Raw genomic sequence first — 17,033 nt, forward strand, 5'->3', positions numbered from 1 at the left:
GAGTCAATAATGTGTTCTAAAGACATTCTCAATTCTGAAACCTGCAGGATTTGTTTTGCACTGGGCTTAACTATATATCTGTGTTGACTTTGTGATTTATTTAAATTCCCCAGATAACTTAATTTTCCAAGGAAAGTGAAGAATCTAAATGAATCCAGCTATGTTTTTATTGTTTTCAAGTAATCATTCCATAGTTACATCCTTCATCTCTTCCCTGACGAGTGCATCTTGCTAGTGCAAGTCAAAGCTCAGAGGTTCTTCTCTTTTGACCAAAGTCTGGCAATGGGAAAGCCACGCCATACTGGAAGAGACTAGTGTATAAACACATGAAAAGTCATTAATAAGGATTGTGTTTTATTCATGTATTAATGTTTAAAAGTGATGCCAACTAGCTTCTTTTCCGGCTTTTACACTGTAGCAGATTTATCTGTCTGCTTTTATGAGTAGGTGTGTGAATGCAGCATCAGTCTATATGCCTTAGGAGGTCTAAGTTAGTACAGTCCTAAGATCCATCTGGAACATCATCTGTCCACCAGGTTCACTTGGTTTCAAGACATTAAACCTGCAAGCAGCCTCTCTTCCTGTTACTCCATAAAACTACTGCTTCCCTCTTGCTGCCATCATTTCAACTCTTCTCTTGATATACTTAATTCTGAGTCTTGAAATTGCATAGCTGCTGAGAGACACAATAATATGTAATGAATATGCATTGAATCTCATTAGTGTTGCTAGCAGCACAGCCCATGGTAGTCACAAAAGGAAAACAAAATTCTTTGCTTCACTTACTGTTGGTCTCAGGCTTTTCAAGCTACTTGTTGAGGCTTTCCATTAGCAAGGGCAGGGATGCCCTCTAGCAATCTCCTCCTCCAAACTTCCTGTAGGTGTTGGAAGGAAGGTGTCAGACTGCTGCTGAAACTTCTGTATTTCAAGGGAAGCTGTGGAATAGGTATGGTTTCCATTTTAAGTGATCCTGTGTGGAGCCAGGGGTTGGACTCATGTGGATCCGTATATCTAATTGATATCCTCTGCTAGTGTTTAAAAGATGGACTGAGCCGACTAAAGAAGAGAAAGCAGGCATCCCTGTCCACACAAGCCTTCTGCTAGGTGTGCTGAGGGGTGCAGAGTGCTTCCTATTTTTCTGTTTCTAGATCAGCACAGCTGGACTTCTCCTTTCCCAAGCTGTCTGCAGATCAGGTATTTTCACATAGGAAGTGTAAAATTTAAGGGAAGTAAAGAAATAGCCATATATTGACTTAAAGGAAAGCTTTTCAAGAGGTAGGGGCTTGTGTACATTTATGCCCATCACTTTTTAAACTAAACAGACAAATTTATAAATGGTAAGATAAGACTAAATGTTGGCCTTTATAACGTAGCACTTAGTAAATTGTTTATACTTACCTTTTAATATCTCTCAGAAGTGATTACACACATAGCAGACAAAGTTTGAATGAAGAGCAAGGACTGCTTGGTGCAGGGCAGAGAAAAAAAAAGAATAAAACGGTGGGAAGCAAAAAACCTTTTAGTCTCCTTTAAAGTCTTGCCTTTATTTTCCATTGTGTTGGCAGAAATCAGGGATTTAAAGCTGTGAATTGCCTTGAGGCTGTGTTATCTTCCTCTACTTAGCAGCAGTTAGAACTGCTCTTTTTGCAAGTGTTGGGTGAATGAGACAAGGACTCAGAATGATTGGGAAAAGGGAATAAAACCCTGCACTTAACAGTAATATGGCACGTCTACTTTACCTGTGTAAAATGGGATCTAAAACAATCACGATAGTTTCCTGAAGCTGCACAAAGTAACACGGGGGGGATATTCTGAGACTTAATTAATTAATGCTTGTAGCATGATGTGAGATCCTAGGATGAAAAGTCATATATAACTGCAAAGTCTTAATTTTATGGAGCACAACTGACATTCAGTGGCATTTTCAAGGAAACTGATGTGCAAGTTCACCTGCAATCTTTGTTAGAATTCAGATTGTCCTTGTACAAATCCCCTTAAGGATTTTCCTCAAACTGTTATTTATGTGGGTTTTTTTCTCTTTTCATTTCTTTTTCCCTATTATGACTGTTGAGCTGTGCAAAGACGAAAATTGTAAATAATGTTTTTATCAGGAAAATCCTATAACCACGTGCATCTAATGCACCTATACAAACCCCACGTAGCAAAATCATAAGAAAACTACCTTCTTTTCAAATTTTACAGAATATTAAGGTCTTGTGGTATATTGCCTGAGTCACTTAATGTTAGATGAGAAAAGTTTTAAGGAGTCCAGAACCACTTTTCTTCACAATATCATATGTGATATAATTTGTAAAGAGCTGAGGAAGGCTTGTGGCACAAATATCTGTAGTCAGTGTGAATGCCTCAATAGTAAAAATTTCAGATAAAATCAAAAGGCAGAACATCTGATAATAACAAAAACATTGTCTTTCTATAACAAGGCAAAACTGATTGCCACAAGATACCTTGAGATGAGAAGTTCTAGTGTATAAATTACTTTTTTTGTATGGATAACAACAAAAGCATTCATGGTTCTGTTGCACTGGCTTAAAACTATAGATGTTCTTCTTCACAACACCTGTCATTCTGGACATTGTTAGAAAAAAGGGTATGAGGCTGAGAAGACACCAGCAGCCCTGATGTGGCATTCCCTGTTGTGTTTGTTCTGTCTCTGGCTGGCCATCAGCCAATACATCAAATGGAAAATATGGTTTATGACATTAAGAAAAATATGACATCAAGCCCCTAGCACTTCATATTAAAGTATGTGCCCCCTACCACCTGCAGGTTTGAGCCTTTAGGCTCTAGCCATCTCATCATCATCTACTCTGCTGTGGTGGAAAACTACCTGTAGTGCTTGCTTTAAGCATATTCCTGGAGTTTGGCTGTGCGAGTACATTAGTTGCAATTGCAGAGGTGCAAACCCCAGCCAGAACTTGCACTTGCCTTCGCTGGCCCTTCAGCTTCTCTCAGACATCCCTCCTCCAGGCTGAACCCAACAGAACGTTCCCCTTTCCCTTGTGACCAAGATGTACTCAACACATCTGCAGCATCTCAGTGAACTCACTGCTAGAGTACATGGTGCTACCTTAACGCAATTCTGGCTTTTGCAGAATCATGGAATGGCTTGGGCTGGAAAGGACCTCAATTAAGCTCCTACCCCCCTGCCACAGGGAGGGCCACCAACCTCCCTATCTCATACTAAACCAGGCTGCCCAGTGCACCATCCAACCTGGCCTTGAACACCTCCAGGGATGGGGCATCTACAAACTCTCTAGGCAGCCTGTTCCAGCACCTCACTGCTAACCTGGTAAAGAATATCCCTCATATCCAACCTAAATTTTCCCTCCTTCAATTTAAAACCATTTCCCCTTGTCCTGCCATTATCTGCCCTTGTAAAGAGTTGGCTCCCCTCCTGTTTATAGGCTCCCTTAAGGAACTGAAAGACTGCAGTTAGGTCACCCTCAGCCTTCTCTTCAGCTCCCTCAGCCTGTCTTCACGGGGGAGGTGCTCCAGTCCTCTGATCATCTTAGTGCCCCTCCTCAGGATTCTCTCCAACAGCTTCCTTTTTTGTATTATATTTCATATACATATATTTCATATAGTAATCCTTGCCCTTTCTCCCATCAGCTCTTCACAATCCATGCCCCACTCAGCTCAACTCCAGAGCATACAATATATGTGTTTTTTTTACCAAGGAGGGCATGTAATTGTTTTTCAGTAGGCTTCAGGTACTGTATCTCATACCTCAATACTATCTCAATACTACTAAATTTTTTTTTGTGCCATATTCTGCATTTCTTATTTTGAAAAGTTAATCCAGCTCATCATATCCAAATTTACTATTTAAAGTGAAAAGTCTTGTTCAGATTAAGTAAGGAAGGCAGATTTGAACTGACCAAACCTAAGTTTGGAGAAAGCAGTCCTGTCAGGTATCTGGTTTTCTACCCTTTCATCTCCATCTCTTTCTCATGGTGAGGAATAAAATACCTGGTTAAAAGTGAAAAAAAAATGTGGAAGAAAAATCAAAGGTGAGAAACTACGGTTAATTATACAGTAGGTCTTGTGAGTGTTGTAAGAGATAAAATATTAATGTTAAGAAAACATGTTGACATCATCCTCTAGATGGTGTCTATAGTGGAATGTCATGTCATTGATATTTTGGTTTATCTGATTTATTCAGTCATGCAGAAAAATCTCTTTTTGGATTTCAGTGGTTCTTAGCACAAATTAGACAAATAATACAGCTGCAAATACGTGGCATTCGGTGATGTTAGATGAATTTTAAATATGATGTTTGCCCTTATGTTAAAAAAGAAAAGAAAACCTTACAGAAGTGGTACAGAACAGGGTACCGAAGTGTTGACTTCGCTCCGAAAGGAATTTTAAAAGTTTTACCAGTGCTGCATTGCTGTTTAGGAGCATACTTGCTCCCAAAAGCCAGCGCAGCGACTGAATGCAGCTGGCTTAGTGTGCTTGGTGCCATGCCTCCTCGCTTCCTTTGTGATTCTTTGTCTTCCAATCAAAGCTGGGGGCCGAGGCTCCTGCTGAGGCTGCAGCAGGTCCCCAGATGCCCAGGTGTGCCAGGAAGGAAAGCTGACTGCTGTGAAAATGTGCAGCAGCCCCACTCGATAGATTCAGCTGCATGCAGTTCACAGTTCCTCACAAGCTCTGCCAGGAAGGAGAAAAATGAATTGCAATGCGATACTTGTAGATCAGGTACTAATTGTTGCGGTTTGCAGAACATTTTAAACTCCTTAGATTACTGCTTTTTCTAAAGGTTCCTCACAAAGCATGTTTCACAAGCTCCAGTAGGAATAGTCACATAGGAAATGTCTCCACTGTGTGCTGAGTGGAGCAGGGGTGTGCAAATGAGTTCTTCTTTAAAAAAGGCATACATTTAAATGCTATTTAGTTTTTTGGGGTGTTTTTTTTGTTTGTTTGTTTTTGTTTTTTGTTTTTTTTTGTTTGTTTGTTATGATTTGGTTGTTGTGTCATAAAAATTATACCATAAAAAAAATTACCAGTTGTGTAATACATGTTACTGCTTTGAAGGCTTGTTCAGTAATATTAATCATTGCAATAATAATTTAAAAAGAAAAGTCTGGGTTGAAAGGCATTTTTAAATTTCCAGAAGTAGTTCTTAAAATGTAAAATCTTAAAAGTGAAACGTACCAAACAAACATTCTAAAGAAAACTCCAGAATTAATTTTTACTCAAATTGGGAGGAATATAAATAGTGCGACAACAATTTCGGGTAGGACTGGAAAAACTGGTTACTTCTAGGCAAGATCATTCCTGGCAAAATGAGTGATACTTTGGTTTCTATTTGCTTTACCTTTGAGTTTTTTCAGTACTATCATGGGAATAATTTATATTCCAGTCCACACTGCTAGAGGAAGGAATGGAGTCATAGATTACCTGTGTATCTGTAAGTTATATCCTTGTGAATTTGAGCATAAGGTTTTAGGAATAGAGTAGATTTTAAAACTGAAAAAGAAACCATGTGCATAATACAAACTGAAGAAGGAAGGCAACCCAAAGGATAAGTTAGGGATTGTATATGAAAATGAACCCGGTGCAATTTTGAGGGGGAAGGCAGGGGCTAAGATGTTTGCTGAGAAATAAACATGAACATCTGAGTTTTGTCAAGGTGGAGGTGCTCACTGTGTTTGCAGAAAATGGAAAATTACGGGACTGGCAAAGTGAATAATGTCAAAGGTAAGGGCAAAATGAGGGTCTTTGTAAAACCCCAAATATTCCCAGCTTTCCTGTCACTTGTGGAGGAAGTGCCTTCCTTGATGGAGAATTTTGAAAACTGATATTGGAGGATGGTTGGAATAATATTCTGACAGCTAGGAGATTATAGCTTCCTCCTCCCTTGACCAGGGTGAGTTCAGTGTCTCTGCTTCTGCAGAAAAAAGATGTCATACAGAATTACCTTCTGATCATGTATGTCTGGAGGATATGAAATAACCAGTACCATTAGCAGTGTGATTGTCTCTGATGCCCTCTCTGATATTTAGTTAGAGTCTCACAGAAAAAAAAATGAGCCAGCTTTTTCATCAGATATCAAAGATACCTGCTGAATAGGGACTACTGTACAAAGAAGTGATAGGGAGAAAGAAGAAATCGGAGCCTCACCTTAACATTACTGAGTGTTGACTATGACCTCTGAAGCAGGAGTAGTTTCTGAAGCAGGAGTAGGTACTGAAGCTTTCTGTTGGGCAGTTCTTGAGAGGTTCAGCGTTCTGATGTATCCATCCTGTTTTGAACTCTCCCTGAGAACTGGGCAACTTTTTCAACTGCCTTGAAAAAAGGAGGAAAAGTGCAGAGTGGCAACACTGGAAAGTACTGCTTCATCAGATCAATAGATTAAAAGATGACTATGTTGTGTAGTTTTATACACGTTAAACATCTGTGCGGGAAGTCCACTTGCACAGAGTATTATTGACAGCTACAGATCAATGTTAATTTTTGATCATTTTCAACTTACAAAGACCTCTTGATCCTATTGTCACCTTAGGGGCACTTCAAGTTGTTGGCAGCGATCATGTAAAACCAGCAGGGTGTCAACAGCTGCACAGCCTTGCCCGTGCCCGGAGGAACAAGGGGAAGGCCAGCACCTTGCATCCCAACCATTACTGCCTTTGAGAGGCATGAAAGTGTGTGCCCATTTGTTTCCAGACTTTAACTGACTTCTGTGCTCATGAATTAAAAAATAAACAAACAAAAAAGGCAATCTGAAGCAAATCTCGATGGATACATTATTCATGATTTGTGCTCTCTTGTTTTATGCTTTGAAAATGTGTTAAAACAAGGTTTTGCTTTAAATAACTTTTATCCTAATTTACAGTTGGAGCTGTGGAATTAGCCGAGCAGGGTGCGTTTGTTGCTGCTAACAGCTTACGCTTCTATTGGCAGCGTGTAAAGCCTTTTGCACACAAAAGCAGAGGTGCCACCCTGCATCTCACAGTGGCGATGCTACCAGTGCTGTCAGAGGGAAGGGACAGGGCTACCCGAAGCAATGGGTGGTTGGCAGATAGCTCTGGGCTGCAGTATGGGGATGCTGACACAGCTACCTCCAGTCTGGGTCTGCAGCATTTACCTTAAAAGGATAGACCTTACAGGAGGAGCGTGAGAGTGAACATGCATTGTTTGCTAGGTTATTCTTAATTTAATGACTGAATGAGTGAGTCTGCTTTGCAATAGGAGACATAGAAAGGAGGGCATGGGGCTGCAATCCATCAGCTTTCATGGTCAGTCAGTCTTGAGCTACGAATATCTTAATGTTTGCATTAAAATTTTATTTTGTTGGCTTGCTTTTAATGGTAAATGAAATCTGGCCCGTTAGCGGTGTGTAAACACGGGATATATGAGTTCATGGCTTTGCAAACAAAGACTGGGAGAACATTCCATGCATGGATTGTGATCCTGCGCCTGTTTAAGACAGTGCAGTTGTCCACTGAAGCCAAAGGTTACCGTACTATCCTTTGCAAGCTGTGTGTTTGCCATTTGTAATTAACCATTCCAGCAGGGCAGTATTTCTAGGCTAGGATATTAAATAATTCTTAAAATAAATCACTGAGACTGCCATCCATCCCCGTTTTTAGGATCAACCTCTGAGCTGAGTAAATTCACAGATGGCAATGGCAGCAGTGCAGGGAGAGAAAGTGTGGCTTCATTTTCTAGGAGGACATCCCCTGAGCTTACTTCAAAACCAAACAAAACAAAAATACATGTAAACCATTTGCTCTTCAAGAAGTATCTGTTGGAGCCAGGGATAAAAGTCATCCCTGGAAGGAATGGTTTAGCAGTCTCCAGAGAACACAGCGAACTGCAGGCAAGGAAATCCCTCCAGCCTTATTTCATTTCAAAGGGTGGTGAGGATTGTAAATAATTAAATCTTGGGGTTTAGTGGAAAAACTGTCAAAGGTGATGAAAAATATGCTATTTTTCTGTTTAAAAAAAAAAATAAAGTGTTTTGTAGTACTGTTGTCACAAAAGCCCACCCTGATCACACTGGTGATAAGAAAGCAGAACCATTACTTTTTGTACAGTGTTTGTAATGATGTGTTTGTACCTTCTGAGAGCCCCTGTGTAATGGTTCAGGGGCAGTAATTTAATGCGTTGTGTTCCCTTCCTTCCTCCTCCACCCCTAAACCATGGAATGTAAATTTTAGGCTTTTAAAAGTTCTGTTTTGAAAACCTAATAGATAACTGTCCTCATAAAAACTATTAATATAGACCACATCCAATTGTAAAGCTAATTTTAATCATGTTTTCTGCCAACATAATTTCTGATGCCAGATTCTTATGCTAAGCATGAACTTCAATTTGAGCTCTGTTCTTTAACCTGCAGTTCATAATTCTGCGTTCAGCCGTATAGGTTTTTGGCTATGGCAGTTTGAACGCTTCCACTTTCAAAGATCTAAGCCATAAATGTTTATTAAAAGAATCTATAATGAAATCAGTTTTGTTATTTTTTTAATGGCTGCCTTGAGTATGTTGGATGACTGAACGCGCGTTGTTAATCATTAAGCTCTCGTGTTACAAAAAGCGTTTGATAGTATTGCCATCTAGGGGCCGAACAAAATTCTCCGTACTGAAATAAACTGTAATTGAACAGGTGCTGCTATTGACAATATACATATGTTTTTGCTTTATAGCCCACATGCTTTCCATATTTCTTATGACAAAAGATATCTCTAAATGTCCCGCAGCAGCCAGAGCTTTTTTATATATAATCTGTTCGAGGTGATTGTTATTTGCATTTGAGCTTATGCTTTTTTGGCAACGATGCCTGGGAATTCCTAACAAAGAATTATACTTTTTTGCATTATTAATCTTGCTAGTGTTTGCCCTGTTTAACAGAAAAAGGAATCATTTATCTGAAAAGTATGTTTATAATCTGTACTTGTGGCATCTTCAGATTTAATATTCATAATGGTCAACTCAAACGCTGCGCTATATTTATCTAAAAGACTAACTCATTGTTGTGAGGAAATAACTACTGAAATATTGATGATCCAACTTTTAATATTTAAAAAAAGAAATTAATATTTCTTTAAAATTTGTTTCTGATTCTGTTCTCCTAACAAATGTTTAAATATTAAACAATTGAAAGTGTTAGCATTTAACAACTTAATACAACTTACGGAAGGAGAGAAATTGGCTGCAGCTTACTGCCACGCAAAGGAAGCTGCATTGTTGCGCTCAAGTTCTTTGTATTGGAGAAACTAATGCAAAAGCACAGCTAAGAATGGAATTTAATACATTGGTGATCAGTAGATCCCCTTTCCTCCCCTTATGAGACGCGTCTGAAGAGTCTCTTAGTGAAACATGCTGCTCTCCTTCTTTGTTAGGCACCTTGCCTTCCATTGTTGCTAGAAGCAGTGCTGTGCTGTGCTTCATTCCTGCAGGGTTGGGTCTCTATCAGCTGCTGTTTGGGGCAAGCTGCAGTGCCAGTGCGGTGGTCCATCCTGTCCACTGTAACCTGCCTGCCTGCATCCACCTGCATGGCTCTTCTGCTTGGTGGGCCCCTCGCATGGCAGTGGGTGAGCCCCAGCCATTCCAGAAAGGCTCATCTCTGTACCCTGCACAGCCACATACCTTCTAGCCAGCCTTGGCCTCTGCTTGGCCTCAACGGACACCCTGATAGAGCAGGAATACCAAAACTGGTTTATTCTTTCCACCTCTCCCTCCATTTTTCTCATCCCACTTTTAAGCATTTTGTTTTCAGTAAGGAAATGAAGAAAAAGGAAACCGTACTCTTGGAAACACCATAATCTTTTTACACAAATAGATAGTGATAGGACAAAGGAATAATAGTTTGGACTATGCATACCCAGAAATCAGCTCCAAAGACTCCACCATATTGACTGATATTTTAAAAAAATCCTAACAGTTTCTTTCTGAGATTCAGCCATGGAAATCCACAGAAAAATCCTGGTAACCAGCTGGGGTATTCTGCAAAGCGGTCGGAAGAGACCCAGAGCTGAGACCTCATTTTCCAAGTGACATAAACCACAGATGCTGATTACTTTTTTAACTAACTCAAACATCTGTATTCTTGCTTCAGGGAGGAAAGCATCAAGCTCATTTATTTGGATTGAAACCTTTCACAACATATCATGTCCATGTCGTAGCTGTAAACAACGCCGGACAGGTTTCAAGCCCCTGGACATCTGTGCGCACATTGGAAGCTTCACCCAGTGGCCTGAGCAACTTCACTGTGGAAAAGAAAGAGAACGGCAGGGCTCTGTTGCTGAAATGGTCAGAGCCTTCCGAACCCAATGGCATAATTAAGGTAATCTCTGTGTTCACATTTTGCTTGATCAAAAAAAAAAGAAAAGATAAACGATGCATATCAAATATTTTTTGCTGGAAAAGACTCAATCAAATGCATTATACTTGAAAATAAGACAGAAGTCCTACGTAAGCACAAGGCACTAAGAACGCACTCATGGCTTGTGCTTATATTCAAATATGAATTAACACTCCTGTGCTAGACCTAACCACACAAGTTCATTTACAGTGAACCAAACCGTTAATTTAATGGACAGAAAGCTATGCATGAAAGCTCATTAAATAACTTTTCCCCCTTACTTTAGATATTGCCAAAATGCATTTCTAGAAACTTTAGGTTTGATAGAATGTTGTTCTGATATTCGTGCCTTCTGTTAATACAGTAGTTTCAACAGATTGTAGATAATTACACAAAAGGAGAGAAGGTGGGAGGGGGAGTTTTTGATTTTTTTTTTTCTTAAATGGTTTTGTTTAGAATTAGTCTGCAAGCAGCTTTGTGCTAATCTATAAGAGGCTTGCTATAAAACTTGATAACAAACAAACATAATGAAAAGTGTCACTAGATGATTTATCGCTACAATCCAAATGAAAAAAAAATCATGAAAATTGGATCAAAATGTTATTTTTGTATCAATAATCTGTTTGTGTGATGATTGTTACTATCAAGGAAGTCAGCTACTGGATAGTTGGTTGATAGTCCTCACTCTGTTGCAAAGATTAAGGCATCTCATCTGTAGCTTGTTTACAAACATTTTAATTTATAGATTTCTGTCCTTTTATCCTGACTTCTTTCCCTTTCAGTCTTTCTTTTTTCTTTTTCCTTAGACCTACAACATTTTCAGTGATGACAACCTGGAATACAGTGGTTTATCTCGCCAGTTCCTCTTTAGACGCCTTGAACCATACACACTCTATACCCTACTACTGGAAGCTTGTAATGCAGCAGGCTGCACTCGTTCTCCACCCCAGCCCATTCGAACAGATGAAGCACCTCCAGTGTCTCAGATGGCACCCGTAATCCAGGCAGTGAATGCTACCAACATTGAGCTGAGCTGGTTGGAGCCAATTAATCCAAATGGAAAAATAATTCGCTATGAAGTTATTCACAGATGCACGAAAGAAAATGCTGCAGGGTACAGAGCAACAATGGAAGATGAGAAAATTGTTTTCACAGAATATAACACTGAAAGTAATACATTTGTATACAATGATAAAGGTTTGCAGCCATGGACAAGGTATGAATACAAAATACGCACCTGGAATGCAGCGGGCTACACTGACAGCTCTTGGACAGCAGCCATGACCAGTCAAACTGCCCCAAAAGGTCTCGCTGCCCCTAGGTTATCCTTAGCATCAGTTAACCCTCACAAGGTGCTCATCTCATGGGATGTGCCGGCACAGCCCAATGGTATTCTTCAGTCATACAGGCTGCTAAAAAATGATGTTCTCTATCCTTTCAGCTTCGATGCAGCTACCTTCAATTACACAGATGAGGACTTACTACCCTATTCAATGTACAGTTATGCAATAGTTGCCTGTACAATGGGTGGCTGCTCTACCAGTGAACCAGCTGCAATACGAACATTGGAAGCAGCTCCTGCGTTAGTGGATCCACCATCTCTGCAGGCTGTCAGTTCCACTCAGGTTAATGCATCCTGGGCACCTCCCCAAATACAAAATGGAGATATCACCAAGTACATTTTGAAATTAAACAATGAAGAGTATTATCCTGGCAAAAACTTGCAAATGTTGATTTCTGATCTGCAGCCTTACACACAGTATGATTTTGAATTGGTTGCCTGTACTGCTGGGGGCTGCACATCTAGCACAGTCCAGTCAGTGATGACCATGGAGGCTCCGCCATTAAATATGGAAGCTCCCAGACTGCTTGTCATGGGCTCAGAATCAATTGAGATCACATGGAAAAGTCCAGCTAAGCCCAATGGTAAAATCACAAGCTACGAGCTAAGGAGGGATGATGTTCTTGTTTACTCAGGTCAGGAAACTCGCTACCTTGATTTCACCTTAACACCAGGCATGGAGTACAGCTACACTGTCACTGCGAATAACAGTCAAGGGAGCGTGACCAGCCCGTCAGCTCAGATAAAAACCAACCCCTCTGCTCCTTCTGGGATGTTGCCTCCTAGGTTGCAAGCATGGTCCTCAAAGGAGATTTTGGTGGCCTGGGATCCTCCTATCAAAGTAAATGGTGACATTAAAAATTATACAATCTCCATCCACAAGCCTGCTGAAACAGGAAAGAAAACTGTTGACTTTGATGCATCTCATAGTTCCTTTGTGAGACGTTCGTTCATAGTGGCAGGGCTACAACCCTACAATTGGTAAGTCTGGAAAATTATGTTTGTTAAATGAATGCTGCACGTTGAATCAGTAGGCTGGCATTAACTTTCTGTTTTAAACAGCTGGTCAGACCCATGGGTTTTAGTTCCTAAAAAGCACATGACAAAGCCAAGATATTTTAATTTATAGTAACACCAGCTATGTATCATCTAGATGAAGTGCATAGAGTTGACCTGGGTTATAATTGATACACAGAGTGGTTCAGTACTCTGCTACAGACTCCGGAATCTGCACTCTTGTATACCTTCTGGAATATGTCTACATTCAAGCATAAATAGGGCTTTAGCTGACACAGTTAAGATGAGGAAGCAGAAAACTTGTTACCTAGCCCATTTGCAGCACAGCTGAGCATCTGCAAAGTCACACCAGGAGTGTGCTTGTACCTTTGAACTGAAAAAGAGCTACTTGTGTTTATATAGGAGTCAGCTGCAAAAAAAAGCAACAGACTTGATACTGAAGTAATGTCTTCCCTGCTAATTCTTGATTATTTACGTGACCTTTCCGTATATATTTGTGTAGGCATAATTTGTGTGTGTTACATGGTTGATAAGTCTGCCTACTATTTACATATAACTAATCTAAATCCAAAGAGAGAAGAGTAATAGAGTGAAGTTAGTGATGAGTCAGCTCTCAAATGATATCCACATCATCTCTTACAATAGATCATCATTTTGATTCATGTCATCAAAATAATTTTGGTTACTTGACTCATGAAGATATGAATCCTGCTTTGAAAACAAAAATCACAGAATCATAGAATCATCTAGGTTGGAAAAGACCTCAGAGATCATCGAGTCCAACCACGACCCAACCACACTATCCAAAATCTAACAACCCTCCACTAAATCATGTCCCTGAGCACCACATCCAAATGGTCCTTAAAGTCACTCACGGATGGCGACTCAACTACCTCATTGTAAAACCTAGATGAAAACTTTCTTTCGTCATCTGCTTTATGAATTCCCACATTAGTATCAACATATAGTAGTCTATATGTTGATATGAATTGTTTACTTTTTCAAAAATGCCAAAGACCAAAAAAAATTAAGAACCCCTCCCTCCCCCCCCTCCAATGCATGTTTGATTCAGATGTTTTAACCACTTTGTTCCTACTTATGTTTTCCAAGGTACGAGGTACAGCTCCAAGCTTGCACAGAGCTGGGCTGTGCCTCCAGTGAGTGGGCATCTGTCCAGACACTGGAGGCACCACCAGCAGCACAGCCTGCCCCTCTCACAGAGATACAGACCACAGCCAGGGGCTTCCAGACAGTGTCTTCTGTCCTATGGACTGGCCCACAGCAGCCAAATGGGAAGATTTTATACTATGAACTTTACAGAAGACGGACAACACAAGCCCTCATAAATTTAGATCTCGTACTTGTTTACAATGGCTCTTCAACGTTCTTCAGAGATGACCAGTTGTTGCCTTACACAGAATACGAATATCAGGTGGGTTCTAATGTTATCTAAGTAGTGTGGTATTTTAGTGCTGAAAAGGCATTTCATTAGTTTTTTCTTTCTTTTTCCCTCCTCCCCTAGTCTTCTTGGAATTATTATTTACTTTGAGATCATGAAGTAGCTTATGTAAAGAGGAACTGGGGGTGTTTTCTCAACAAATTAAATGGTAGAATGGTGGGATCACAAGCAGATTTAGTGCAGTTATTGTTGATGGCTGCTACTTCTCATGCATGTAGGCGTTTTACTGTTGTTTTTCTTATGAGTTTATTATTGTAATTAAACTGTGGAGTAGGTATTGTCATCACTGACTATCAGCAATGCCCTGGAAACTAAGCTCAAGTTTTGTACACATATCTTGACTTTACCCCATTGAACCGAGATATTTGCTATTTCTAAGCACCTGACATTCCTTCCAACTGTTTAGATGAGTTAGTGGAGTTTAGAACCTCACCAAAAACAGCCTTTAATCTGTTGTCTCTCAAGCCATAGTTTTGTAGCAGGTTAAGGCTAGTTTTTGCTTATAAAGATGCCTTTCAACGAGCACTCTTATTATTCTGCCATCAGGATAGCAGTAAGCCTCACTCCTGAATCTATACAATAAATAAACAATAATTCTACATATGGAGTGTCTTGAAGATGAGTTTGGCAATTCTCAGATGTATTTACAACTTTTTTCCTAAAATAAAATAAAATAAAATTTGCTCAAATGTGGATTTGTTTCAGTAAGTATGAAACACAGTGCATTCCACCTCTTGAGCTCCCACAAGATAGTGGCAATCTTTCTTTAAAATGTTCATTTGCTTTATAGAATGACAAAGTAATTCAGTTGGAACGGCTCTCATCCAGTCCAGCTTCCCACTCAAAGCATTGTCACTTGAGAGGTAGATGAGGTTATTTAGGGCTTTATTCTTTTGTACCTTGGAAATCTTAAGGGAAAGTGAGCAACATCTCAGGGCAGTCTGCACCACTGCTTTACTGTCCCCATGGTGAGAAAAGTGTCCTCACACGCCAAGTTCTCCAACCCTCTGATTACCTTGGTGGCCCTCTGCTGAACTCACTCCAATTCATCAATCTTTCTTGGGGCCAAAACAGGACAAACGCTAAGTGAAGGCATGTAATCACTTCCTTTAATTGTCTGGCTATGGTCCTGTTAAATAGCTCAAGATGCGGTTGCCTATGTTTGCTGCCAGGGTACATTGCTGGCTCATGTTTGACTTCCTACCTACTAAGATCCCCCCAGGTTCTTTCCAGCTGAGTTGTTCCATAGCTGGTCAGTCTCTACCCTGTAATGCTGCAAGAGTTTATCACTACCAAAGGTGCAAGACTTCACATAATGTCCTTGATGAAACTACCTGATGAACTTCTCTGGGATCTTCTGACTGCCCTTGATCATATTGACTTGTTCTCTCCACTTTGGTGTCAGCCTGATGGAGGTTTGACGACAGTGCTCTTCACAGATCAGGTTTTTTGGTTTCAGTTCTTCACTTCTACTGTTGCATTCTTTTTGGTAGCCAGAAGCCATGCAGAATTAAATCTAAAATGTTTCTTCTATCACATTAGCAGTAGAAGCTATTGAGCTGATACATACACATGTCAAAGACTCACAAAGTCACGTAGCATGGAAGGGACATCCAGAGGTCATCTAGTCTAACTTCCTGTTTGAAGCAGATCTATTCCGAGCAGGCTGCTCAGGACTGTGTCCAATTGCATTCCGGACCAAGATCTCCATCCCTGATTCTCCAAGGATGGAGACTGTACAACCTGTCTGTTCCAATGACTGCTTACATATCTCTTATTTCCCTTTGTGCCTAACTCTGTTGTTTCAGCCTGTGTCCATTGCCTCTTGTATGTTAGAGTCCCAGGGCCTAGAGGGAAGAATTCTGTGGCTTTCTTCATAAATCACTTCTAGCAGCTCTAACTTGGATAAGAAAAGGATTCTGAATGGACAATTATTAAATTATTGAAAAGAGAACCTGGGATGCTACTAGAAAAATGTACTTAATGCAGTATTCACAAAACCTATCTTCGCTACTTGACAGTCACAAACCTTTTTACTTTTGATGTTTCTGTTTTGGTAGCATGTCTGTAAGGTGGTAGCCAGCATGAACAGTCTGTCTATTAGCTTTGAGCCTGAGGACATTTTGAGTATCTATGAGTTCAGAGAACTTTGGAATTTAGTAGTACAAGAGATGCTATAACATTTTCTAAAACAAAAAGTATGTTTATTTCAAGCCTGAAAACTTACTACTCTTTAGATGTGCGAAGGTATGTTTTCCAGTTGTCATTTACTTGTGACCAAAGTTATTAAATTTTTTCAAGAAACAGCACAGGTTAGAGTGAAATGTTGTTGTAGTAAGTCCCCCTGTTTATAAATATTAAGGTTCTAATTTCTTTCTCACTGTCTAGGGCTCTTCTGTAGGTCCACGATACTGTGAATTCTCCATTTGCTGTAGTTTCTTTAAAATGGAACTATTGCTGGACCAGATCTCCTTACTGTTTTGGTCAAGATCTGTGAAGAATGCAAATGCAAGTGCAGATGGAGATTGGCAGATAGAAAAGAGTGGTAGCAGATCCATGCTCTGACTACTACTTAGGAATCTTTCTTAGCTAAAGCAAAACATCTCACTTTTTTTGTCTGGGCTGGAAGCTGTGTGATACTTCCAGTTGCACTGATTTACAATTACCTAATTCAAAAGCTGTTTTTCGGGGGGGAGAAGTTGATAGCACAGCACAGAGATTTGCTTGAGCTAACGAATTTAATGATCAGTTGATGACAATTAGCAAAGCAGATTTCTTTGGTTTACCATGCCATACTCAAGACTTGGCTTTTTATCTTGGTTCTGCTCCATAACTGGGCTGAGCTGTTGACTGGATCTCTAAATCATTTTAGTTCTTTTTTTTTTTTT

General features: G+C 40.0%; 1 protein-coding gene across 1 annotated transcript in view; it reads left to right on the forward strand.

The window, feature by feature from the left end:
• Nucleotides 1-17,033, forward strand: part of USH2A (usherin) — a 395,196-nt gene that overhangs the window by 357,521 nt on the left and 20,642 nt on the right. Inside the window, 3 exon segments of the mRNA XM_019612664.2 lie at nucleotides 10,082-10,309; nucleotides 11,134-12,650; nucleotides 13,797-14,118. Of these exon segments, the coding sequence (XP_019468209.1) occupies nucleotides 10,082-10,309; nucleotides 11,134-12,650; nucleotides 13,797-14,118 (2,067 nt within the window).

The sequence above is a fragment of the Meleagris gallopavo genome, chromosome 2, assembly GCF_000146605.3.
Source record: "Meleagris gallopavo isolate NT-WF06-2002-E0010 breed Aviagen turkey brand Nicholas breeding stock chromosome 2, Turkey_5.1, whole genome shotgun sequence".
Taxonomy (NCBI): Eukaryota; Metazoa; Chordata; class Aves; order Galliformes; family Phasianidae; genus Meleagris; species Meleagris gallopavo.